The sequence below is a fragment of the Eptesicus fuscus genome, chromosome 6 (assembly GCF_027574615.1).
Source record: "Eptesicus fuscus isolate TK198812 chromosome 6, DD_ASM_mEF_20220401, whole genome shotgun sequence".
Classification (NCBI taxonomy): domain Eukaryota; kingdom Metazoa; phylum Chordata; class Mammalia; order Chiroptera; family Vespertilionidae; genus Eptesicus; species Eptesicus fuscus.
Window position 1 is genome coordinate 26,300,314 of NC_072478.1, and position 26,438 is coordinate 26,326,751.

General features: G+C 49.3%; 3 protein-coding genes across 4 annotated transcripts; 2 read left to right on the forward strand and 1 right to left on the reverse strand.

Moving 5' to 3' along the window:
• Positions 1 to 12,203: 12,203 nt before the first annotated feature.
• Positions 12,204 to 20,432, forward strand: GTF2F1 (general transcription factor IIF subunit 1). Of its 2 annotated transcripts, XM_008150560.3 has the most exons (12): positions 12,204 to 12,629; positions 12,712 to 12,758; positions 13,319 to 13,391; positions 15,214 to 15,407; positions 16,535 to 16,705; positions 17,974 to 18,158; positions 18,938 to 19,094; positions 19,181 to 19,359; positions 19,483 to 19,556; positions 19,641 to 19,779; positions 19,974 to 20,091; positions 20,181 to 20,432. In XM_008150560.3, exons 1-12 carry the CDS (start codon positions 12,618 to 12,620, stop codon positions 20,383 to 20,385), a joined length of 1,554 nt encoding a protein of 517 aa, XP_008148782.1. In that variant the 5' UTR covers positions 12,204 to 12,617; the 3' UTR covers positions 20,386 to 20,432. The 2 variants fall into 2 exon arrangements, with proteins under 2 accessions (XP_008148782.1, XP_028014920.1); XM_028159119.2 differs by lacking the exon at positions 16,535 to 16,705.
• A 3,347-nt stretch (positions 20,433 to 23,779) lies between these two features.
• Positions 23,780 to 24,463, forward strand: PSPN (persephin). Its single transcript, XM_008150778.3, has 2 exons — positions 23,780 to 23,936; positions 24,024 to 24,463. Exons 1-2 carry the CDS (start codon positions 23,783 to 23,785, stop codon positions 24,329 to 24,331), a joined length of 462 nt encoding a protein of 153 aa, XP_008149000.2. The 5' UTR covers positions 23,780 to 23,782; the 3' UTR covers positions 24,332 to 24,463.
• Positions 24,464 to 24,596: 133 nt separating this feature from the next.
• Positions 24,597 to 26,349, reverse strand: ALKBH7 (alkB homolog 7). The gene is made up of 4 exons (XM_008150561.3): positions 26,056 to 26,349; positions 25,220 to 25,393; positions 25,007 to 25,131; positions 24,597 to 24,827 (listed from the first exon to the last, which is right to left on the reverse strand). The coding sequence occupies exons 1-4, from the start codon at positions 26,257 to 26,259 to the stop codon at positions 24,665 to 24,667; spliced, it is 666 nt and encodes a 221-aa protein (XP_008148783.1). The 5' UTR covers positions 26,260 to 26,349; the 3' UTR covers positions 24,597 to 24,664.
• Positions 26,350 to 26,438: the final 89 nt, after the last annotated feature.

The window sequence follows — 26,438 nt, forward strand, 5'->3', positions numbered from 1 at the left end:
AGGAGTCAGTTCTTAGTCACAGCTGCACTATTGCCCTCCACCCCATAGACAAGGGCAAAACAATTTTACAGGCCTCTTATTTTTTAAAAAAATATATCTATTGATTTCAGAGAGGAAGGGAGAGGGAGACAGAAACATCAATGATGAGAGAATCATTGATCAGGCTGCCTCCTGCACACCCCCTACTGGTGATCAAGCCTGCAACCCAGGCATGTGTTCCCCTGACCGGATTAGAATCCAGGACCCTTCAGTCCACAGGCTGATGCTCTAGCCACTGAGACAAACCAGCTAGGGCCAACCCTCTGTTTTATTTTCCAATGAAAAGAATCAGGAGGGACAGTCCTAGGACTAGTGAGGGAAATGGGTCAGGAAGGCTGGGTTAAAACAAGATTTCATGTTCTGGCTGGTCACTCAGCCACACAAGCTATACAGAGATGCTGTCCCTTCAAATAGGACATAGGGAAGGGGGTGTGAGGAATCACCCACCCACCAGGCCTCCCATCCCATCCTTGGTCACAGCTAGTTCCATAGGCATTGCTGTCCCTTTAGCCTCATCGCATATTCCTACCTCAGTCAGTGATGGAAACATCACCAAAGGTCCCTGTTTTCATAACAATGCAAAGTACAGGAATTGTGTGGGTCACTTTGAGAATTGTTACCTCTTATTTTTTAAAATGTTTTCATTGATATTTAGAAAGAGAGGAACATACTGGCTGCCTTCTGCATGCACCCCTACTGGGAATTGAGCCTGCAACCCTGGCATGTGCCCTGACCCAGAATCGAACCAGCGACCTTGGTTCCTGGGTCAATGTTCAACCGCTGAGCCACACTGGCCAGGGCAGTTATCCCTACTTTCCACCTTATGAATCTATATAGCTTAGAATTGAGCTGTGGTTGGCAAGTTATCATCTCATAGATATGTTCTAAAATGTATTTAATATTACAGTTTTGGGGCCAATATTCTATTCAGACCTTAAATGTCAAAGCTGGGAGGCCATAGCCTGCACCCGTACTGCTTAATGGAGGAAATTTAATTCCCCAATGTATGTGGATAGAATGAGGCCTGGAGATACTTGGGGCTATAGCATGGGTCCTGTGCTATTTAAGCTGGATCTCTGCACAGTGGAGGCCAGGGAAGCATTTAGGAGCAGGTTCTTCTGTTGGTAGAGGGTCAAGAGGGGCTCACACAGGATGTAGTGCATCTCTAGGTGCTGGTGGATGGCCAACTCACTGACATCTGCCTGTTGCTCCACCTTTTTATTTTTTTTAGTTTCAAGTTTTTGTCCTACATGGTATTTTTTTGTTTGTTGGTTGTTGTTTTTTGGATAAGTAGGACATTGGCAAAGCTACTAAGCCAAACTACACTAACAGGAAAAAGTGAAGTGTTCCTCACTGTCCCCAGCCACCCAGTTTCACCCTCCCTGGAAGCAACCAAGTATTCTGTCTTTTGTGTCTCCCTTTGTAGATATTTTAGGCGTATAATGTGCAAACAAGTCCAGTTCTGATACTCTTTTCCTTTTTTAATATAATAGTGAAGACACTGATTTGCCAGTTTACTCAATATGACTATAGCTGATTCCATATTGACACATAAGGAGAATACTAATTCTTTTTAACCACTGTAGTATTCTGTGTGGGTGTACCATAATTTACTTAACTAGTTTCTATGAATGGATATTTAGATTGAAATATTCCTTTTAAGATAGGATTTAAGTGGTCTTCACTTGCCTCCTTCTTGCCCACACACTTTCACTGGGGAAGGTACAAGAGTACCCAGCTCAACTGGCCAGTTTGGCTCTGTGGATAGAGCATTGGCCTGCAGACTGAAGGGTCCCAGGTTCGATTCCAGTCAAGGGCACATGTCTGGGTGTGCATGAAGCAGCCAATCCATGATTCTCATCGTTGATGTTTCTCTCTTTTTACCTCTTCCTTCCTTTCTGAGATCAATAAAAATACATTTAAAAAAAAAAAGTACCCAGCTCACTACTGTCCACACTGCTGGCCTACCCTCCTTGATGGTCCTGCTTTAGGGAGGCATTCCTGAAACATGATGGCCACCCACTTGAAGGATCCTCCACCTCCTAGTTTCTCCAGAATTTGCTTATAAAATAGAATCCAAAAGCACGTTTTTAAAAAAATTACAAGCAAGTGGGATTCATTCCAGGAAAGCAAGGATCAATATAATTTATTGTAATAACATCAAGAAAAGTCGTCATTATCCTCATAAACACAGAAAGAGCAGTTGACAAAATTAAGCATGCATTCTGGATTTAAAAATACACCACAAAACGGTTTTCCTTCCCTCTCTTCCCGCTCCCCACCAGGCCCTTTACTTTTACCTTTGTCTCTCCTAAGCTCCAAGGGCCCTTCTTTTGCTTTTGTAACTTGTTTCCTGAGCCTACACAACCCAGCTGGCTCAATTCTACTACCTCTAACTTTTTAAACTTTCTCTTAGAATTTGAAATAGAAATAAAAATAGAAAAAACGGTAGGAATTGATAAATATCTCCTCAGCAAGCATCTTATTTAATGGAAACTTACTTCCCCACTAAAGTTGGGAACAAGGCAAAATTGCCCACTCTTGCAACTGTGACTTGGTAAGGTATGAGAGGATTAGCTAAAGCAAGAGACAATAGAAAGCAATTTGATAAATCTGAGTTTGAAAGAAGGAGGTAAAACCATGTATGTTTGCAGATGATGTGGTTATATTTCTGGAAAATTCAAAATCAGATAAAACAGAGACTTAAAAAATTTGATAAAGTAACAGGATGTTGCGTTGACATACAGAATTGAATAGCCAACATGGCCTGGCTGGTGTGGCTCTGTGGTTGAGTCATGAACCAGGAGGTCACAGTTTGTTTCCCAGTCAGGGCACATGCCCAGGTTGTGGGCTTGATCCCCAGTGGGGGGGGGGGGGGGGGGGGGTGCAGGAAGCAGCTGATCAATGATTCTCTGTCATCATTGATGTTTCTCTCTCTGAAATCAATAAAGACATTTTTTTTTTTTAAATAGCCAATATGGCCGAAACCGGTTTGGCTCAATGGATAGAGCGTCGGTCTGCGGACTGAAAGGTCTCAGGTTCGATTCCGGTCAAGGGCATGTACATTGGCTGTGGGAACATCCCTGGTAGGGGGTGTGCAGGAGGCAGCTGGTCGATGATTCTCTCTCATCGATGTTTCTAGCTCTCTATCCCTCTCCCTTCCTCTCTGTAAAAAATCAATAAAACATTTTTTTAAAAAAAATAGCCAATATGTATACAAAAATCAACAGTTGGGAAAGAAGGCCCCATTTACAATAGCAACAAAAATAAAATACAAACTAGGCCAAACATTTACAAGATTGTGCAAAGTCCTAATGAAAATCAAGGGAACCTTGAATAAAACATTCCTAAGTGAGAAGACTTTGAACAAAAGGTATATATAAATGTTCTTGGTTAAGAAGACTCAAATATTACAGAGGAGCCAAGAGTCCTTAAATTAGTTTATAATTATGTCATCCAAATGTGACATTTTGTAGTCCAGTTGAGTTGCTTCTAACATTCATGTACAAAAACAAGCAGGAGTGGCCAGAACTTGGGGAGGCAGAAGAGCATTCAACCCCAGCTGATATTAAAACCAAATAAAGCCACCATCATAAAAAAAGCAGTGCACAAGGGGATAAACCCAGTCCTCAGACAGAATGAAAAGTTCAGTGAATATGGAAAATTGGTATATGGCTAGACTGACTTCCTCAATGGAGGAAGGACAGGTTTTTAATTAAATTATATTGGGACAAATGGAGTGCAATTTGGAAAAAGATCAAATTGAATCCTCACCTCATTCCAAAAACTAGGATAACTTCCAAATGGATCAAGAAATAAATGTAAGAAATAGATCCCACAAGTACTAAAGAAACCATAGAAGAATTCCATTATAAACCCAGTATTAGGAAAAAACAACTATATATCAAAATCCAAAAGAATTAACAGAAAATATCCATAAATTTGACCAAAAATTTAAGGTAACTTTTGCATGTCAAAACAAAAAAGCCAAGTCAAACAATTATTGACAGCCCTAACCGGTTTGGCTTAGTGGATAGAACGTCGGCCTGCGGACTGAGGGGTCCTGGGTTCGATTCCAGGTCAAGGGCATGTACCCTGGTTGCGGGTACATCCCCAGTAGGGGGTGTGCAGGAGGCAGCTGGTCGATGTTTCTCTCACATCAATGTTTCTGGCTCTCTATCCCTTTCCCTTCCTCTCTGTAAAAAAATATATATATCTATATTTTTAAAAAAAGATTATTGACAAACTGGAAGATGGGGAATATTTGCAATATATCACAAATAACTAATAACCCTAATACATAAGGAGTTCCTGGAAATTAAAAAGACCAAAAATCTGTTACGGGAAAAAAAGCAAAAGATATGCGTGCACAGAAGAAATGAACCTTAAACTTTGGAAAAGATGCTCAGCCTCACTGATAGTAAGAGTGAGTAACTTGGAGGGGTGAACGCACAATACAATATACAGATGATGCACTATAGAATTGTATACCTGAACCCTATATAATTTTGTTCACTAATGTAACCCCAATAAAACTCAATTTTTAAAAAAAGCACACAGAATCACATGATAACTCTATTCTTAATTTTCTGAGGAACTTCTATGCATTTTCCATAATGGCTGTACCACAATATACTACAGATCATGTATCATAGAAATGTACACTTAAGGTTTCGATCTCCAACTCCTTAGGCTTTGGCAAACAGCTAGAGTGTTTATGCAATCACAGGTTTCAAAAAACAACAACAATACTGGAGGAGAACCAAGATGGCAGGGTAGGTAAATGCCTGTACTCACCACCTCCTACAACCACATCAAAATTACAACTAAGATACAGAACAACCATCATTCAGAACTGCCTGAAAGCTGACTGAATGGAAGTCCTACAACTAGAGAAGTAAAAAAGAAAGCACACTGAGACTAATAGGAGGGGCAGAGGCACGGAATGGGCTGGTTCGACACCCACGTGTGCCATTTTTTTAATGGGGAGGGAGACTGTCCCTGCAGAGGCCACCCATGAGGAGGAAGGGGTCCATGCCCCACACCAGACCCCCAATCCACAGTTCCAGAATAGGGAAGAGAAGTCCCCATAACTTCGTGCTGTAAAATCAGCAGGGATTATGGCTGAGTGACATGGAGGCTGCTGGAGATCCAAGTGTTCCTCTTACAGGGCCGGCGCACAAACTTACTCAGACTCAAACCCTCTGAGCTCCAGCGCCAGGCAGCTTTGGGAGTCACAGACACATATGAAGAGGAACTGGATTGTCTGGCATCTGGGCAGGAACTCAGGGATGGCTTTCTCCCAGACAGGGGTGCTCACAGCGGTCATTGTTCCTATGCTGGGACCTCCCCTGTGACAGGGCTGACTAGCAGCCATATCTGAGTCTTCATCAGCCTGCTTTACACTGTTTGTTCTGCCCTGATAATTCCCCGAGACTCTACCCCATCCAATTTGCAGCCCCACCCAAGCTGTTTGCAGCAGCTTTTTCATATGAATGGCTTGTCCTAGCTCAGGCTTTAGACTTCGCTAAAATCTCTCAAACAAGCTGTAGTTGATGTCAGCATACCCCAAACCGATCAATAAAAGGCCCAAGACCTGGCACTAGCACCAGCATGCCTTGCCTCACAACTGGGCCTCACCTGGGCACTTCCAAACCCAATACAAATAGCAGGCATCTGCAGATATCTCTGTAGGTTCTGCTGAGTGGCCCCAGGCAGTGGCTGACTTTGCGCCTCCCTGGAGGCCCCAGAGCCAGGGCACCCGGTGGACAGCTTCAGACCATACTAGATTACAAGTCTACATATCCACAAGCAACACACCCAAGAGGAAGACTCAGGGAGCACCAAAGACCCACTGGAGCAAGTCCTGCTCCACAGGAGTGTTTCCTGCACATCAGCTCTCCCACTGTAGTCGCAGCTAGTCCTCACAGCCAATTGGCCTGGAGGCCAATTCCTCCCAGTAACACCAACAGCAATCACGGCTCAACTACAAAACTGCACACAGCCCACACAGGGGTACACCTACAGTGCCCAGCTCAGGTGACTGGGGAGGCTGAACCACTAGGCCCTAGAGGAAACCTACTATACAGGCCACTTTACCAATTCCAGGAGATGTGGCAGCTCTACCTAATACAGAGAAACAAACACAGGGAAGCAGCCAAAATGGGGAGGTAAAGAAACGTGTCATAAATGAAAGAAATGGAAGTAAGCAAACTACTGGACACAGAGTTCAAAACCATGGTTATAGAGTTACTCATGGGACTTAGTGAGACTTTCAAGGATCTTAGTGGGAATGTCAAAAACATGAAAAAAGACCAGTCAGAAATTAAGCATACACTAACTGAAATAAAGAATAATTTACAGGGATTCAACAGTAAAGTAGAGGGTGTTGAGAATCAAATCAACGATTTGGAATACAAGGAAGCAAACAACATCCAATCAGAAGAGCAAAAAGAAAAAAGAATCCAAAAAATATGAAGATAGTGTAAGGGGCCTCTGGGACAACTTCAAGCATACCAACATTCTCATCATGAGGGTGCTGGAAGGAGAAGACGGAGTCTAAAATATTGAAAACCTACTTCAAGAAATAATGACAGAAAACTTTCCCTACCTGGTAAAAGAAATAAACTTACAAGTCCAGGAAGCACAGAGAGTCCCAAACAACAGGAACCCAAAGAGGCACACACCAAGACATCATAATTAAAATGCCAAGGGTTAAACATAAAGAGAGAATCTTAAAAGCAGCAAGAGAAAAGCAGTTAGTTACCAAGAAGGGAGTGCCCATATGACTGTCAGCTGATTTCTCAACAGAAACTTTGTAAGCCAGAAGGGAGTGGCAAGAAATATTCAAAGTGATGAATAGCAAGGACCTACAACTGAGATTATTCTACCCAGCAAAGCTATTATTTATTTATTTATTTATTTATTTATATATATTTTTATTTATTTCATAGAGGAAAGGAGAGGGCAAGAGAGATAAAAACATCAATGATGACAGAGAATCATTGATCGACTGCCTCCTGCATACCCCCTACTGGGGATTGAGCCCACAACCTGGGCATGTGCCCTTGATGGGAATTGAACCCAGGATCCTTCAGTCCACAGGCCGACATTCTACCCACTGAGCCAAACCAGCTAGGGCAGCAAAGCTATCATTTAGAATTGAAGGTTACATAAAGAGTTTCATAGACAAGAAAAAGCTAAAGGAGTTCATCACCACCAAACCAGTATTACATGAAATGTTAAAGGGTATTCTTTAAGAAGAGGAAAAAGAAAAAAATATATATATGAACAATAAAATTGCAATAAATACATACCTATGAACAAGAAATGTAATGAACAAAATAAACTGGTGAATAAAATAGAATCAGAGTCATGGAAACATGGAACAGACTGAAGAATCTCAGAGGGAAGTGGGGGTGAGGGAGTGGGAAGAGATTAACCAAAGATCTTATCTGCATATATGCATTATTTATGGACATAGACAATAAGGTGATAAAGGCCTGGGGTGGAGTGGGAACCGAGTAGAAGGGGGCACTGGGGCGGGGGGGGGGGAGGGTGGAGAGGGACATCTGTAATGCTCTCAACAATAAAGATTTTTTAAAATATATTTCAGAGAGGAAGGGAGAGAGATAGAGAGTTAGAAACATCGATGAGAGAGAAACATCGATCAGCTGCCTCCTGCATACCCCCTACTGGGGATGTGCTCGCAACCAAGGTACATGCCCTTGACCGGAATCGAACCTGGGACCCTTGAGTCCACAGGCCGACGCTCTATCCACTGAGCCAAACCGGTTAGGGCTAAAGATTTTATTTAAGCTAAAACAAAACAAAACTATGAAATAAGATATTGATGGGAATTTTACAATGGTCACTATCTGAGGCTATGGATTGTTTAGTGATGCCAGAACCAAATAGCAAAGATTGGGTGATTCAAACAACAGAACTTATATTTTCTCATAGTTCTGAAGGCTGCAAGTCCAAAATCAAGGTGTCAGCAGGGCAGTTTCCCCCAAGCCTCTCTCCTTGGCCTGTAGATGCTGTATTCTCCCTGTGTCCTTAGTGATCTTTCCTCTGTGTGTGTCTTATGTCCTGATTTCTTCTTATAAGGGCACAAGTCAGATTGGATTAGCCACCACCTAAATGACTTAATTTGAACTTAACCACCTCTTTAAAGACGCTGTCTCCAAATACAGTCACATTCTGAGGTGGTAGAGGTTAGGACCTCAACATAGGATTGGGCGGCACAATTCAGGTCAAGACAGACCCCCTAAGAGTGTGGCAAACAGGCAAGAAGGAGCCTGCTGAAATAACCACATTGCTCTACACCAAACTCACTGATTCATGTACCAGTAAATAGGGGAGGAAGCAGACCGTTGAGGGAGAGAGTATCACAGCCCGGGGTGGCAGAATTGGACAGAAAAAGAACTTTCCTGCTGGTCCCAAGCCAGGGGCATCTCCCATAACAACTGGTACAAGCACTGCAAGGCGGGGGCAGGAGAAAGCCCTCCACAAGAAGGGAAAATATGAGCTGGCGCCTGTTGCATACACATAGTCTGCATGTGGGGAGGCAGCAAGAAGTACTATGCCTGAGGCCGGACGCGGGCAACTTCTAGGGCACCAAGTGTTGTACACACCACGTAAGGATTATTGATGTTGTCTACAATGCATCCAACAACAAAGTGGTCCACACCAAGATCCTGATAAAGAACTGCCTCATTCATGCTCATTGATAGCAGACCAGACTGACCGTGGTACAAGTCCCACTGTGCACTGCACCCGAGCCGCAAGAAAGGGATTAGGCTTTAGGCTCCTGAGGAGGAAGCAATTTTAAACAAAAAACAAAGAAAATTCAAAAGAAAGAGGATGAAAAGGAAACGAATGCCAAAATCAGCAGTCTCCTCGAGGAGCAGCTCCAGCAGGGCGAGCTTGTGTGCTTCGCTTCAAGACCAGGCCGGAGTGGTCAGGCAGGTGGCTATGCGCGGAGGGCAAGGAGCTGGAGTTCTAGCTGAGGAAAATCAAGGCCCAGAAAGGCAAATGAATTCCCCTCCCTCCTATCTTAGCTCATGCAATAAAGGTGTTTATTGTTCTAAAAAAAGAAGAAAAAGAAAAAGAACTCTGCAAGCACAATACACTCTGTTTCCCCCACTTTCTCAAGTCCACCTCCTGCGGCCCAGTGAACATTCAGGGACCTGACTCCTCTTAATGCATTTAAACAAGAAACCAACTATGGCAAAGAGACAGCTAAGCATGCACACCATCTGCTACAAGTTCACATCAATGCCAATGAAGTACTCTTGAAAAACAATCTGAGTCCTGAACCAGAGTCTAGACACAGTACCAACTTATAGGAAATATAGAGGAGAAAAGAACATGGTAGAAAAAAAAATGACTTTGCAATCATCAAAATCCACACTGTGCCAAATAAAAAGAACCAGAGAACCGGCTTCTTCCATAAATAAAATTGCAAGAAACAAAAGCAACAGAAGGAGCACCTATAGATGAAAAAGCATGTCAGAGACATAGCAACCAGTTGCAGTGGGTAAACCTTACTTGAATCCTGATCAAAATAGCCCTGGTCAGGTAGCTCAGTTGATTAGAGCATCATTCCCTATGCACCAAGGTTGTGGGTTTGATCCCTGGTCAGGGCACATACAAGTATCAACCAATGAATTCATAAATAAGTAGAACAACAAATCACTATTTCTTTCTCTCCCTTCCTCTCTCTCTAGAATCAATAGATAAAAATTTTTTAAAAAGAAGGTGGGCCCTAGCTGGTTTGGCTCAGTGGATAGAGCATCGGCCTGCGGACTGAAGGGTCCTGGGTTTGATTCCAGTCCAGGGCTCATGCCTGGATTGCAGGCTTGATCCCCAATAGAGGGTGTGCAGGAGGCAGCCGATCAATGATTCTCCCTCATCATTGATATTTCTATCTCTCCCTCTCCCTTCCTTTCTGAAATAAAAAAATATATATTTAAATATATGCATATTTTAAAAACAATAAATCATGTCCTTGGGTGAGGATTAAAAAAAAAAAAAGAATGATGACATCTAAACCTCACCACACTGTTGCTGAAGGTCCAGCTGCTCTCCCCTTTTACAGATGAGGACACAGAGGCTCAGGGCAACAAAACAGTGCTGAGGTGGGGAGCTTCCACAGGGCCTTTTCCAGAAGTTTGTCTCAATGTATCCTCTTCTTCCCTTTACCCCTGCACACATGAACTCGCACCCTGGGCACCAGGAGCCCCTGCAGCATGATGTCACGAATCTTCCATACCTGCTAGGTGCTGCCTTGGGTCTCCTGCCGCAGCAGCTGGTCCAGCCCCACGTGGCAGAACCCATAATTAGTTGCCATGTTATTTTTTAAAAAGTTTTTATTGATTTTTAAAGAGAAAGGGAAAGAGAGAGACACATTGATGAGAGAAACATTGTTGGCTGTCTCCTGCATGCCCCTAATGGGGATCGAGCCCACAATCCTGGCATGTGCGGCAAGAACGAAAACTGAACCAGTGACCTCTTGATTCATGGGTCGACTCTCAACCACTGAGCCACACTGGCTGGGCAGTCACCATGTTCTTGCACTGCGTCCCTTTGTCACAGCCTGGGCCACCCATCACAAAGATGGGGAGACTTGAGGATGTCTGTGGTGCCCAGAAAGACAGAGGGAGAGTAGCTGGTGCCTGTAGAGCTGTATCCACAGCTCAGTGCATGTCCTTGGGCTGATACCAGACACAGGTCTGGTGGCAAACCCACTTTTGTCCTAGGATGACATCTGAGGGTGGGTATTCAGGCCCAGTGGTGTATCCAGGCATAGCATGCATTACTGCTGCTGTGGATTCTGTGGATAAGGATGTGAACCAGAGCAGATTAGGCCCCTTGCATGCAGCATCTCCTTAAAGCGTCATAATAACTCTATCATCCCATTTTACAGTTGAGGAAACTGTGGCTCAGATAGGGGGAAGGGACTTGTCCATCCCCCAGACTCATCCCATATCACCCTCCCCTTCCTTCACTCTGGTCCAGCCCCAGTAGCCTGCTGGTCTCCTTTCTGTCCCTTAAACTGCCAAGCTCATTCCCCCCCATTCCTGTTCCCTCCATCTGGGAAATCCCTGCGTCAGCGCTTTCAGGTCGAAACCCACTCATCCCTGTGTTGGAACGCAATTTCCACAGCAATGATCAGTGATGACTTTGTTTTTTTCTTTTTTTTGCTTCCCAGCCAGTGTACACCATGAGGGCAAGAACTATACCTGTCTCACCTGTCCCTATATTTCTAGTAGTTTACAGTTCCTGACATAACAGCAATGAGTGAGGAGCCTATGGGGTGTTGTAGTTTATGATGCAATTTTAGTGTCCTGCTTTCCCTCTGCCTTTGCTTGGCCAACTCCTAAGCAACCCGAAAGGCCCAGCTTAAACCTCCCCTCTTCTCTAAGCCTCCAGAGCCCGCTCTGCTTTTTCTGTGACATCTCCCGAGTTGTAGGCACCGTTTTCTAAGACGGTCTCCTCGACTACACTGTGATCTCCCAGAGGACAGGGAGCTGGACCGCCCTGAACCCGGCACAGCAGATGCTCAAGTGGACTAACGAATGGCTGATCTGTGAGCATGCTCAGTTGTGTTACTACTATGTTGTGTGCGAGGAGCGTGTGCACACCAGATCAAGTGTGGTGGGGTACCTGTACCTCCCTCCTGCCCTCCATAGCCTCCTTCCCTTCCCCCAGTAAGCCTGCCACCCCCACGATGTTACCGTTCTCCTGGGGCCTCAGGGGTCTGCCCATCGGGGGCAGCTTGGACTAGGACAGACCCGCCCTGCCAGGGGCCCGGGGGGTTATCCCGCCCCATCTCAGCTCTGGCCCTGACCTCTTCCGGCTCGTCTCAACTTCACCAGGGCACCTGGCCCAATCACTTAGCAAGATGATGGTGTGTCTCTCCCCACGCCCCGGGGCAGGGAGAAGAAATGAACTCCAAAGAGGTAGTGGTGCCGCGGCTGCGTGGTGTGACTGAGGCTTCGGTTGCTATGGTGACGCGGCCTCCTGGAACTCACTTCCGTAGTGGGGCGGGGCAGCCCTAGGCTTGGAGAGTCCGTGAGGGTGCGTGGTTTCTCCTTCCCCTCCCAGAATGCCCCGCTGCCTTTTGCGTGCTGGCGTCACGTAAGGACGTGCTTACGTCACGAGCAGAGTACCCGCATTATATAAAGCGGTCAGCCGCTGTACGAACTCCAGAAGGTAGTTGCCTCTGACCCAGACAGGTTCTCTGCTCCGAAAGGCACCAGGAGGCTAGGTGACAGCTCACTGAGGTCCCGGGGCAAAGGCGGAGGCTGCGGTCGTGACGCGGTCCGCGGTCCGCGGGAGAGTGTCTCAGGTTAGGCGCAGGCGCAGATGTGTGAGGAGCGGCCACTGAGCAGACCCAGCAGCGCTTCCGGGTAGTTTTACTCAGGATCGGTGGCACCTCGGACTCGGGGTCCTCATTCGGGGCCAAAGACCGGATCCCGCGAAGGCGGCTTTCCCCGGTGTGAGGGTCGCGGACCGCAGGAGAGGCGAAAAGAACACGGATTGGACCAGACCCGAACCACCGACCCTTGCCCATGGCGGCCTTCGTAAGTATGAGGCGGGGTCCAGGGGTTCCGACGGCCTCAGTCATCAGTCCCTCACTCGCCGTCCCGCTTTTTCTCCGCGCAGGGCCCTGGCAGCCAGAATGTCACTGAGTATGTGGTTCGAGTTCCCAAGTAAGTCTTAACCCCCCCTTCCCCTCCCCCCTCCCCTAACAATTAAAACCTTTAAGAGCCTCTAGGCATGCCAGGCGCTGCCTTGCCTGTGATTCATCCTTCAGACTGGCAGCGACTTGAGGGCAGGGCTGGGATTGAGCTGAGGACTCTCTGGGGTATCACTGTTTTTTGAGCGGAATGAATGAATGAGTACATTAATATGCAAGCGATGCAGCCCCTGGCCTAACATTCCCTCTGCCAGGAATGCCTTATCCCCAGCTGTGACTGCTGGTGGATTCTTGTTGATCCCCAAAACCAGTTCCAGTATTTTCCTCCTCCAGGAAGCATTCTCTGCTTGCCCTCCCTCCTGCCTAGGGCTGAGTTCCCGATTATTCATCTTGGTTCCCCTAAATCTTTGTACCTTTTTCTGCATGGGTTGAGAGTATGGATCTGGCTTCCCTGACAGACTTGGGACCTCTGGGATGTTTTAAGGGTCCTCAGCATTGCCTGTCACAAAGGGCTGAACCCGGGAGGGTTTGTTGAATGATGGATTGAGCGGTACCTCTTCTTGATCATTCCAGAAATACAACCAAAAAATATAACATCATGGCCTTCAATGCAGCTGATAAAGTCAACTTCGCTACTTGGAATCAGGTCAGTCCCGGTTCTGAGGGGAATGAGAATTGGTTGTGAATGTCGTGGCTGTAACAGTAACTAAGTGTGTTTCCTCAGTGCTTCCCCAGTGGAGATAAGTGACAACTAAAGTACAGGTTGAGCTGCTGGGCTCTGAGTAAAACTTGTCAGGCCCTGCAGGAAGCCTTCTCCTGAAAGGAGAACATTTAGAAATTGTGCCCACTGATGGGCATTTTGGGCCTAGATTTTTCTGGGCAAAAGAGAAGGCCACATCCTACAGATGGTCTCAGAGTCCCCACTGTAAGGGCTTTGGGAGTTTTCTCAGTCCGTTGGGGCTGCTCTAACAGAACATCATATAAACAACAGCCATTTATTGCTCACAGCTCAGGAGGCTGAAAGTCCAAGATTAAGGCACCAGCAGATTTGGTGTCTGGAAAGACCCGCTTTCTAGTTCATAGGCAGCACTCTTCTCGCTGTGTCCTCTAGGAAGGGGCAAGGGAACTCTCCGGGACCCTTTGGTATAAGGGCTCCACCCTCATGATAAAATCACCTCCCAAGATACCATCCACAGGTGTTAGGTTTCAACATATGCATTTTGGGACGGAGATACGAACATTCAGTCTATAGCAGAAACCATTAAGGGTTTTACATGGGGGTTTTGTAAAGTGATCTGGCTGCTGTAGGGTGGAGGGCAGATGAAGCAGGGTAGAGGTGACAGCTGTGGTCCTGGTGAGCAATGATGGGGCTTTGGAGCAAACAGGTGATGAGAAATGATTGACCTATAGTGGGTTTTGGAGGTGGAGCTGACAGGGTTTGTTGATGGATTGGATATTGAGGGGTGAGGCCCAGGGCAGAATTATAAACATACATTTTAAAATAATATCTACTGTTAAATTGTCCAGAGATTAAAATTTGGAAAACCTCAGCCTTTAATGGCTTCTGAATTCATGGGGCAGTCCAGAGTCGAATGCAGAGAGAGGAAGGCCAATTCCAAGCAGGTTTTTTTCTTTTTTCTTTATTTTTAAATATATTTTTATTAATGTCAGAGAGGAAGGGAGAGGGAGAGAGAGATAAAAACATCAATGATGCGAGAGAATCATTAATTGACTGCCTCCTGCATGCCCCCTACTGGGGATTGAGCCTGCAACTCAAGCATGTGCCCTGACTGAATCAGAACCGTGGCCTCTAGGTTCATAGGTCGACACTCAACCACTGAGCCATGCCAGCCAGGCAAGCAGGTTGTTTTCATTGTTGTTGTTTTTTGTTAATCCTCACCTGTGGATATTTTTCCATTGATTTTTTTTTAGGGAGAGTGAAAGAGAGAGGGTAAGACAGAGAAACATTGAAGTGAGAGAAACACTTGAATTAGTTGCCTCCTGCATGAGCCCTGACCAGGGCCCCGGGCCAGGGAGGAGCCTGCATCCAAGGTATGTGCCCTGGACTGGAATTGAACCAGGGACCCTTTGGTCTGCAGAACGACACTCTATCCACTGAGCCAAACTGGTTAGGGCTCATTGTTGTTTCTGTTTTACTACCACTATGAACTTACTGTGGTTTTTTTGTTTTTTACTGTGTGTTTTTTTTCATTTTCATTTGGAAATAATTTCAAACTTTCAAAAAGCTGCACAAATAGACATAGTACAAAGCTTGCTCTTATCCCTTCACTCACATTCACTGAGCGCCGACTTTCTGCTTTTGTTTTGCCGAGCAAGAAGTTGACTTGGAGTGTCTGTAGCTCAGCTTGGAGAGAATAAAGGGTATTCTTAGGGGTAGGGGCACAGCCTGAGCAAAGGCAGGTGCCTTGAAGATTTTGTTTCCTGCTTCCCCCACCCTGTTCCCCCAGGCCCGGCTAGAGCGAGATCTGAGCAACAAGAAGATTTACCAAGAGGAGGAGCTGCCTGAGTCAGGTGCAGGCAGTGAGTTTAACCGAAAGCTTCGGGAGGAGGCTCGGAGGAAGAAGTACGGCATTGTCCTCAAGGAGTTCCGACCTGAGGACCAGCCCTGGCTGCTCCGAGTCAATGGCAAGTCGGGCAGGAAGTAAGTGGTGATGGCAGCAGGTGCCCACCCTCCTCTTCCCTCATGCCCTCACTTTGTGGGGTGTTCTCTCAGAACTTGTATGCCCCATATGCACAGTGCAGGTGACAGCATGTCCTCCATCATGGGGTTTTATTTTATTATTTATTTATTCATTCTATTTTTTAACATATACACTGAGTGGCCAGATTATTATGATCTCTGAACGCATAATAATCTGGCCGCTCAGTGTAATAAAAGGCTAATATACAATTTGTCCCCTCAACCAGGAGTTCAACCAGCAGGCAGGCCGGCCAACCGCCCATGTCCCCTCCCCCTGGCCAGGCTGGCCGGACCCCACCCATGCACAAATTCATGCACCAGGTCTCTAATATAATATATATACTGAGTGGCCAGATTATTATATATTCAGAGATCATAATAATCTGGCTACTCATTGTATATATTTTATTGTTAGTATTACAGATGTCTCCCATTTTACCCTCCTTTACCCACCTCGGCCCAGCCCTACCCACTCCCTCCCAAGGTCTTCACCACCCTGTTGCCCATGTCTGGGGCTCTGCATATAAGTTCTTTGGTTTATCTCTTTTATGGGATTTTATTTTTAAAGGTAAATCAAGTTGGTGCTTGTGTAAGAGTCCTAAGGGCACCTGCCCTGTTCATATACATCCAGGGGCCACCTTGAAGGTGGTAAGCAGGGAAGGGGCACTCTAACGTTGCCTGGACTTTTGTGTGGGAAGTTGCCTCCTGCATGAGCCCTGACCAGTGTAAGGGCAGAAGCCAGGAGGAGGCTTGCAGTGGTTCAGGCCCAAGGAGCAGCCTGGAGGCAGATCAGAGGGGCTGACTGCAGGGCCTGTGCTCTTCAGGTTATCTAACATTTCCTTCCTTGAAAGGACCATGATATGTAAAATGGGGGAAGCCGTGAGCCCGCTCTGCAGGGTGAGGAGCACTGGCCCTGCTTTCCAGATTTGGAAATCAAGGCTCGGACAGTTCAAGAGCTAGCCCAAAGCCTCCCAGCCTCTGATTTTGCTCAGAGAAACCAGGTGGCTCTGTAGAAGGGACAGGCCTTGGGGCATGGTGGGCCAGGGCGGGTCTCTCTGGACACAGGCTGTGACCATGGCTCTTTGCAGGTTCAAGGGTATAAAGAAGGGAGGTGTGACAGAGAACACGTCCTACTATATCTTCACCCAGTGCCCTGATGGGGCTTTTGAAGCTTTCCCAGTCCACAACTGGTACAACTTCACGCCGTTGGCCCGGCACCGTACGCTCACTGCTGAAGAAGCCGAGGAGGAGTGGGAGAGGTGAGTAAGGCTGGGAGGGAAGCAGGATGCAGAGAGTGTTGTCTCTCAGCTTCACCAGTGTAGAGCCAAAATATTGGAAATGAGGTAGGTCACCATAACTTTATGCCCAGCTGGGAGGTGGGGACTCAGAGATGACCAAGCCAGACCCCACCAGGCCCTGAGGGGCTCTCATTCCGGTGGGGAGACATAAACCAAACCATCAGGGATGTACAGGGTCCTGTGAGGGCTAAGGAGTTGGTGACTGAAAGCAGGGCAGGGTGTCCCTGGATGCCTTGAGTTTCCCCAGGCAGGAGGTCTAGGCTGGATCAGCTGCAGATATCTGTTGCCTGAGATGGGTCTTGTTATGGCCTTTGTTTTGAAATCTATTTTGTCTGATATAAATATTGCTACCCCAGCTTTTTTTTCCCATTTCTGTTTGCATGAAATATCTTTTTCCATCCCTTTACTTCAAATAAATAAATAAATAAATAAATAAATATTGATATTGATTTCAGAGAAGAAGGGAGAAGGGAGAGGGAAAGAGACAGAAACATCAATGATGAGAGAGAATCATTGATAGGCTGCCTCCTGCACGCCCCCCACTGGAGACTGAGCCTGAAACCCGGGCATGTGCTCTGACTGAGAATTGAACCTTGACCTCCTGGTTCATAGGTTGATGTTCAACCACTGAGCCATGCCGGCCGGCCGGGCACCTTTGCCATTTTAATTTTTTTTTTAATATATATATTTTATTGATTTTTTACAGAGAGGAAGAGAGAGGGATAGAGAGTTAGAAACATCGATGAGAGAGAAACATCGATCAGCCGCCTCTTGCACACCCCCCACTGGGGATGTGCCCACAACCAAGGTACATGCCCTTGACCGGAATCGAACCCGGGACCCTTGAGTCTGCAGGCCGACGCTCTACCCACTGAGCCAAACCGGCTTCGGCATGCCATTTTAATTTTGATGTGCCTTTGTGTGGACCTGAAATTGGTCTTGAGCTGAGAGAGGTGCTGGGATGCCAACACCACACCAACACCTTCTCTTTGAGAGCTCAGAGCAGAGGGAACTGAAAAAGGGTCAGCTCTCCCCATGTGATTTTAGGGTGTCCATGTTATGTGTGAGTCCCCTGGGGTCAGATCATCCCTCTTATCACCTAACTCATGTCTGTGGTTCCCTTCTGGGGAACATCCAGTGAAGTGCAGGGAGGAGACCTGGTCCCTGGAGGAGGGCCTGGAGCCAGGCCTGTTATCAGACGCCAGCGTACCCCTTACCTCTGCCTGCAGGAGGAACAAAGTCCTGAACCACTTCAGCATCATGCAGCAGCGGCGGCTCAAAGACCAGGACCAGGACGAGGAGGATGAGGAGAAGGATAAGCGTGGCCGCAAAAAGCCCAGTGAGCTGCGCATCCACGACCTGGAAGACGACCTGGAGATGTCGTCTGATGACAGCGAGGCCAGCGGCGAGGAGGGTGAGCCTGGGCAGCGCCTCCCCTGGCGGCTGGGGTGTTCGGCACAGCTGCCTAAGTCGTGCTTGAGTCTTACTTTATAAAGGTAGTTGAGTGACAACACAGAGTGATTAATGCCACTGAAAAAAACAGTTTACAGCTTTCTGGGAGATGAGAGGCAGGCACAACATGCCGTGCAGGGCCACTTGGGGAAGCACCAGAATGAGCAGGAGGCAGAAATGAGTGATGGCCCCTGGCCGGTGTGGTTCAGTTGGTTGAGCATCATTCCATGCACTGAAAGGTCTCCAGTTCAGTTCCCAGTCAGGGCACATGCCCAAGTTGCAGGCTTCATCTGTGGTCGGGGTGCATGTGGATTGATGTTTCTCATATCAATGTTTCCATCTCTCTCTTCCCCCCAAACAAACAAACAAACAAACATATTTTAAAAAAGATATGATGGGATGGACTTGATTGAGGTTTCCAAGGGAAAGACAGGCAGGGCAGGAGATGACTTAGGATCCACCAGTTTGAATCATTCCAGGTGGCTCTGGGCTCCAAGGGTGATTTAGTGCAGAGGACAGTGGCCCTCAGTGTGAGATTAGAGAAAGGCTGTGGCCAGGGGGTATAGATCCCAGATTGGTTTGGTTTGCACATGACAGGTGTTTCCCCTAGACAAGCCCTTTGCTTTCTCCAAGAATTGGCCAGCCCTGGTCATCTTTCCCCCTTTGTCAAAGCCTGAGATGTCCCAATGTCCTTGAATATACAAACCACGATGAGTGCTCAGCCCCCCTCCACTTCCCCAGGTGGTGGCAAAGCCCCCAAGGCCAAGAAGAAGGCACCGATGACTAAGGGAGGCCGGAAGAAGAAGAAGAAGAAGGGGTCAGATGATGAGGCCTTTGAGGACAGTGACGATGGGGACTTTGAGGGCCAGGAGGTGGACTACATGTCTGATGGCTCCAGGTGAGGCAAGCGGGAGGCAGGTGTGAGACCCTGGGACAGCCTGGAGGAAGAGCTCACTCACCCTCTGCTCACTCTCTGTCTTACAGCAGTTCTGAAGAGCCGGAGGGCAAGCCCAAGGTCACCCAGCAGGAGGAGGGCCCCAAGGGCGTGGATGAGCGGAGCGAAAGCAGCGAGGAGAGTGAGGAGGAGAAGCCTCCTGAGGAGGACAAGGAGGAGGAGGAGGAGAAGAAGGCACCCACACCACAAGAGAAGAAGCGGAAGAGAGGTGGGCTTGGCTGTATAGGCTTCTGTCCACTCTGCCCCCTACTAGACCCCCATTATCTGAGATAGAGCTGAGGGTGGGAGTGGGTGCCTCTCATCCTGACAGCTCTTCTCTGTCCCCATACAGACAGCAGTGATGAGTCTGACAGCTCAGAAGAGAGTGACATTGACAGTGAGGCCTCCTCAGCTCTCTTCATGGCGGTAAGGCCCAGCCAGGGTTGGGAGGAGGGATGTCAGCCCTGGTGTCTGTTTCCAGACTCACATCCCCAATCCTAAAATTTGCAGAAAAAGAAGACTCCCCCCAAGAGAGAGCGGAAGCCATCAGGGGGCAGCTCAAGGGGCAATAGCCGGCCAGGCACACCCAGCACAGAGAGTGGCAACACCTCCTCCACCCTTCGAGCAGCTGCCAGCAAACTGGAGCAAGGTGAGTGGCCTTCCCGTCCCACTTGACCTCTGTTCTTGTGTGCACTGAGCGTCAGGATCTGAGGCCAGATCAAGGGGCAGACACCTATCTGCCCGAGCCCCTTGTATCCATAATCTAAGCACCACCCAGCCTGAGGTCTCCCGACATGTCCAGTTTCACATTTCTAATATCCGGCCCTGCCTCTGCTCTCACAGGAAAGCGGACAAATGAGACGACAGCAGCTAAGCGGTTGCGGCTGGACAGTGGACCCCAGAGCCTGTCTGGGAAGTCGACCCCTCAGCCCCAATCTGGGAAGTCAACCCCCAGCAGTGGGTAAGTTGGTGAGGACAGCAGGGACAGGATGGGGACCACTGGGAAGGAGGGCCACCCACTAATTCCCCACTCTCCACTGCGCTCCTCAGTGATGTGCAGGTGACTGAGGATGCTGTGCGCCGCTACCTGACACGGAAGCCCATGACCACGAAAGACCTGCTGAAAAAGTTCCAGACCAAGAAGACAGGGCTGAGTAGCGAGCAGACAGTGAATGTGCTTGCCCAGATCCTCAAACGTCTAAACCCTGAGCGTAAGATGATCAATGACAAGATGCACTTCTCCCTCAAGGAGTGAGGGGCTGGCCCCACCCTTTTGCCCAATAAATAAGCTCGTCTCCAGAAGTTCATGCGCTCTTGAATTCCACATACTCATTGCTGTGGGTCCCACTGTCCACTTGTCACCCTGCTCCCTGAATCCCAGGCCCCAGCATTAATAAGTTGGAAAAACCTAAGCAGCATTCTTCTCGATTTACTTCTCTTATTCTCCCCCACTCCTCCTTCTAGAACCTTGAGATGTCTCTTAGAACTTATTTTGCACATGGGGTGATTTCTTCAAGTCTGTCTTCCACTTTGTCAGTTATCTCTTCAGCTGTTTCTTTTTCTGATCGGCTGGTCTGTTGTGTGTTTTTTTTTTTAATTTTATATTTTTATTGATTTCAGAGAGGAAGGGAGAGGGAGAGAGAGAAACAAAATGATGAGAATCATTGATCAGCTGCCTCCTGCATGCCCCGTACTGGGGATTGAACCAGCAACCCCGGGCATGTGCCCTTGACTGGAATCAAACCCGGGACCTTTCAGTCTGCAGGCTAACGCTCTACCCACTGAGCCAAACTGGCTAGGACTAGTTTAAAATGTTTTTATTGATTTTAGAGAAAGAGAAACATCCATGAGAAAAACATTGATTGGTTGCCTCTTGTGCACACCCCAATGGGGGACCAACACTGCAACCTGGATGTGTGCTCTGACTGCGAATCAAACTGGCAATCCCCTGGTGCACAGGATGATGCTCAACCAACTGAGCCACACTGGCCAGGGCAGCTGGTCTGTTTTGAGTGTTTTGTCCTTAATGTGTGTGTTTTTTAAATATATTTTTATTGATTTCAGAGAGAGAGAGGAATATCAATGATGAGAATCACTGATTGGCTGCCTCCTACACACCCCACACTGGGGATCAAGCCTGCAACCCGGGCATGTCCCCTGACTGGGAATCGAACTATGACCTCCTGGTTCATAGGTTGATGCTCAACCACTAAGCCACGCAGGCTGGACTGTCCTAAATGTTTTTCATCCTTTTCACATTTTTATTTTAAGCATCTTGTCTGACAGTTTTCATCAGACACATCAGCACCTGAAGCTCACAGGCTTCCTGTTCTATCTTCTGACTACTCTTCATGATTGATTGATTGTAATCTTGGATAGGGAAGCTGGTGGCCAGCTTCGGGCTCTATCTGTGGGACTCCTGGATGGTCTACAGGCCAGTCCTTGTGAATGGTTTTTGCCTTTGCTCCCACCAGGTGCCCCACGAGTCCCAGCCTGAGCCCATTTGGGATGGTTCTCAGCTCAGGACTCTGTCCCTACGTGACAGTGAAAACCCAAATCCCTTTTATTGCTGATGTTGGCACCTTTTTCAGCTTTCCAGTGATGTTTCTGGGGCTTTCCTTTCTCACAAGTTGGTTATGCATTTATTTTTTCCAGCATTGCTAGGTGTTCTGTAGTGGGAGGACTGTTCAATTTCATAGACAATAATGCTGCTGGAAATGAAATTTGGCAGCAGGTGCTACTTTTGAACCCCTATCCCAAGTGATCCAGATTTCTGTCTTGCCCTCGGCTGGAAACTGCAGGTGGAAAACTTCCCCACCCAGTTCCACAGGACCTTGGCTGTCAAATGGGAATGCCTGAGATGTCAGGCTAATTCCTAGGAATGTCCCAGGTTGGTCCAACCTCCCTCCCCATACTTCCGCCAGGCCTTTTTGGGGCAGCAGGAAAGATGCTCTCACCCTTTGCGCTGGGATTTTTACCCCTATACTCACGACCAAGGACTGTGACCTAAAGCCTTTAGCCTCAGTGGTTAGGAGCAGGGGCCTTGTGTTCCACAGAACCTGGGTTCAAATTCTGCCTGTGTTTAATTCTGGGTGACTTTGGACTACTTCTGAAAGTAGTCTTGCCCTGACCGGTTTGGCTCAGTGGATAGAGCGTCGGCCTGCGGACTCAGGGGTCCCAGGTTCGATTCCAGTCAAGGGCATGTACCTTGGTTGCAGGCACATCCCCAGTGGGGAGTGTGCAGGAGGCAGCTGATTGATGTTTCTCTCTCATCGATGTTTCTAACTCTCTCCCTCTCCCTTCCTCTCTATAAAAAATCAATAAAATATATTTTTTAAAAAAGAAAGTAGTCTCACTAGGCACTGCAATAAGAACCACACCAAATTAGTGAAGCAATCCCCTGTGTGTGGATTTCCGGTCATTTCTGATCTTTTGCTGATAGAAAGCAGCAAATAGCCCTGAGTTTGTGTCTGCTCACCTGCTAAGCACAAATTCCTGAAGCAGTTTCGGGGTCAAAGGGATGGGATTTGCAGTTGCAGTATCAACTGCTCAACGGCTACCAACTTACACTCCCACCCAGAGCTTGGGGATGCACCTGTCATGCGTGCACCCCAGCCATGTGGAAGCACTCTGATTTTTGCAAATCTTGGGTTCCAAGTCGAGTTTTAACTCAGTCTCACCTGTGTGAGGTCAAGCACCTCTTCAAACGTGCAAAAGCTATTTGAATTTCCTTTGCTTCAAAAGCTCTCCCAAGCTCCTCAGTGCCAAACACCATGTTAAACACTGTCCTCAGAACCGCATGTGGGAGGGACTGATTAGCCTCCTTTCAGAGGCAAGGGACAGTCTCACTTCCCAGGGGCCACAGGGACAGGGTATTGAAGTCACTGTGATTTGCAACTGCCTCTAAGACCCAGTGGGAGTCACCTCTCTTCTTGCTGATGCTCTAGACACCAGGACCCGGGCTGAGGTTCCAGGGTCCTCAGGTGGGCCTTCTAGAGACCCTGCAGGGTGAGCTTCCGGCCCCTCGTGTCCCAACTCTTGGCTGTCCTAGAGCCTCTCCCTTTTCCTGTTTTGACACTGGCTCAGCCAGGCCCAGACACAGGGGCACGATGTCTTAATCCTCTAGGCTGGAGCCATGATGGATGAGTCCCCATTAGCTAATTCACCTGCCAAACCACCTCTTTCCTGCTCCCGCTCCCCCCACCCCCACATATCCATTCCACCTGGTGCCCAACACAGGGGCTCCTGAGCCTCAGCACCCTGCTTGAATGGGGAGGGGCCCCAATGGGAGACCCACAGAACCCCCCCTCCCCCGCACCTCTCCTTCCAGATGGCAGGTGGGACAGTGGGGCAGGGACCCTGGATGCTCACCCTGGGCTGGGCCCTGGCTGCCGCTACAACTCTTAAATCAAGGTGTGGAGGGGGTGTCAGAAATAGATCTATGGAATGTCTGGATGTGGGGGTGAGCCCTTAACTCTTAGAAGGAAAGAATGTGGGACAGAGGGAGTTGGCCTGCCTGGGTCTGAGGATGTGGGGGGACATGGGGCCTTCGTGCCCATGCAGCATCCGGCAGTGAAGCGGTTATTTCCCAGCCCAGATGGGGATAAATTGAGAGCGCAGGACATCTCCATCCTCAGGACCTGTTCGTCACAATGGCCATAGGAAGAGTCCTGCTCGGCTCTCTGCTGCTTCTATCCCTGCAGTTGGGCCTCGGCGGGGACCCGGGTACTCCAGGGGCTCCAGTGGTGGAGGGAACGCTCTCGTCTGAGCTAGCAGCAGACATAGGGACCTGGAAGGCACAGCTGGGTAAGGACCCCCAGCACCCCATGTGACTCCCCAACTCCTTCCTGGCCAACCCCTGACCGCTGTCAACTGCCCCTTGTCCCCACCCAGGTGCCCGCCTGCGCCGAGCCCCGGCTGGCCCATGCCAGCTGCGGAGCTTGGCCCTGCCAGTGGTGGAGCTGGGCCTGGGCTACGCTTCGGAGGAGACGATCATCTTCCGCTATTGTGCTGGCAGTTGTCCCAGAGGTGCCCGCTCCCAACACAGCCTGACGCTGGCCTGGCTGCGGAGCCAGGGCCGAGCACATGGAAGCCCCTGCTGCCAGCCCACCCGCTATGCTGACGTGGCCTTCCTGGATGATCACCACCGCTGGCAGTGGCTGCCCCAGCTCTCAGCGGCTGCCTGCGGCTGCAGTGGCTGAGGGTGCTCAGATGGGGCCCTGCAACCACACCAGAGGTCTGATGACTTGTTTATTGGAGACCTAGATGCCCAGAAGATGAGAAGATGGGGTGGGCTGGGGATGCCAGCAGGGGACACAATAAAGGAAATTGATCCTGGGGTCTTGTGATTCTGTGTTCAGTGGGGTGCACCTGACCCTGTCATCGTAGCTTCTGGTTGGTGGGCAGGTAGGGTCTGGGCTTCCCTTGCAGATCCCAGCCCCAGCAAACAGCCAGTGCAAGGAAGGCTACCTTGTCCATTTCCTAGCTTTATTCACAAACAGTGTCCCTGAGAAGCTGGGCAAAGGGCCTGGGGGTCAGCAGGCTGGGGGTGGCTGCCCAGGCTCCTCTGGTCCTACCCCCTCAGGGAGGGAGCGGCAGATCACGGAGATGCGTCGGCCTCTGGGAACCCGAAGTTCCCCAAAAAAGGACTCTTCATCCCGAAGGATCTCATGGGAGAAGTCATAACGGGCAGAGTCTCTGAAAGAGAAAACAGAGGCTATGACTGGGTAGGGTGAGGGCACCCCTGTTCCAGGCTAAGCGTCTGCTATGTAGGGGATGGTAGTATTTTCTGTGAGGGCTGAATGAGAGAAGGTGCTTGAAGTGCTGGGTAGTGTCTGACCAGTGATTAGTGGGGTGGCTTCTTGGCTGGGCAGTACCTAAGGATGTACAGTGAGCATGGCTCCAGCAAGAGTTCTAGCCACTCCCCAGGCTCCTGGGTGTGTACCAGCCGCATGACACTGGGAGACAGCAGGGACAGGCCAGCGATGGTGGTTCCGCAGAACTGGAAGAGGGAGCATGGTGGTAGGTCAGGCTCTGGCCAGGCTGGCCCAACCTCAGCTGGGAGCTTCAAGCTGCTGGCTTCTGCCCACCTTGATGCTGTCAACATGTGGCTTGATGTAGCCCCGAGGTTCCAGGTCCAACACGTGCACTGAGGACAGCAGGGTCTGGCCTGGGCCAAAGGCGGCTGCCTGAACACGCTGCAGGATGGCTCGGCTTGCCTCTGACCAGCGAGACTTTTCTGTCTCTCGGAAGCCATGGATGGCCTGCAGAGAGAGCTCAGGTCAAGCCTGGAAACTCCGGGGGTGGGGGTGGGGGGCGCTCTGGGGAGAAGACAGGGAAACTAAGGAAGGGACAGAATGCAGAGCCAGGGCTGATTTTCCCAGCATGACCCTTGACCTCACCCTCAACTCACAAACTCTGTCCTATCTAAGCCATGATCTTGGGACTCAAACCCTGACCTCTGCCCCATTTAGTTTGGCCTCAGTCTTTTGTACCCAACCTCTGGCTCCAGTTCAGTTCCACATCCAGGCTCCAGTGCTGGCCTCGCTCCAATATTCAATGTTGTGTCAGTTTCTGACCCCAAACGGTGACCCTCCCTCACCCTGTTCCACACCCCTTTCTCTATCTAACCTTGGTCCTGTACCCCAAACACCCTTCAGTTCCAGGTCCTGCCTCCAGTTATGGCCCTGCCCTCATCTTCAAAGACTCCAACCCCAGGCCCAAGGTCCTGCCCCCAGCCGTAGCCCCGCCCCACCCAGCGCCACTCTCCCGTCCCCCCCGTAGCCCCGCCCCCGTCCTAGGTACTGCCCCCAGGTAGCCCCGCCCCACAGAGCACCCCTCCCGCCCCGCCCCCAACGTCCCTGCCTCCGCCTCTGACGTGACCCCGCCCCCAGCGCGGCCCCGCCCCCAGCGCCGCCGGCCTCACCGCGTCCCAGTGGTCGAACTCGTAGCGGCGGCGGCGCAGCTCGGGCTCCAGCTCGCGCCTCAGCGTCTCTTCCTCGGCCGCGCTCAGGAAGCCGGGCCGCACCACAGCCGCATCCCGCAGGCGTCTCAGCACGGCGGGGCCAGAGCCCCGCACCCAGCCAGGCCCGGGCATCGTCCGCAGCGCCAGCCACCCGCTCCCGGCCATAGCCTCGGAGCCCCGGAGTGGGACCGGCCGGGGTCAGAGCGACACCCCCGCCCCAGAGCCTTTGGGTGCGGCTGCGCCGAGTGCCTCCAGCGATTGGCTTTCCTCAGCGTCCCGCCTCTCGGGGAAGACTACTGGTTGCTGCTTGGCTCCTCCCTAAGCTATTGACTCCTCCCAGGGCC

Coding starts and splice junctions, on each gene's coding strand:
- ALKBH7 (XM_008150561.3), bottom strand. CDS start 26,259: ATGGCCGGGAGCGGGTGGCTGGCGCTGCGGACGATGCCCGGGCCTGGC. Junction 25,394..26,055: donor AGTTCGACCACTGGGACGCG/GTGAGGCCGGCG, acceptor CTCTCTCTGCAG/GCCATCCATGGCTTCCGAGA. Junction 25,132..25,219: donor CACATGTTGACAGCATCAAG/GTGGGCAGAAGC, acceptor TCCCTCTTCCAG/TTCTGCGGAACCACCATCGC.
- GTF2F1 (XM_008150560.3), top strand. Junction 13,392..15,213: donor ACTTCGCTACTTGGAATCAG/GTCAGTCCCGGT, acceptor CTGTTCCCCCAG/GCCCGGCTAGAGCGAGATCT. Junction 19,095..19,180: donor TACATGTCTGATGGCTCCAG/GTGAGGCAAGCG, acceptor TCTGTCTTACAG/CAGTTCTGAAGAGCCGGAGG.
- PSPN (XM_008150778.3), top strand. CDS start 23,783: ATGGCCATAGGAAGAGTCCTGCTCGGCTCTCTGCTGCTTCTATCCCTG. Junction 23,937..24,023: donor GACCTGGAAGGCACAGCTGG/GTAAGGACCCCC, acceptor GTCCCCACCCAG/GTGCCCGCCTGCGCCGAGCC.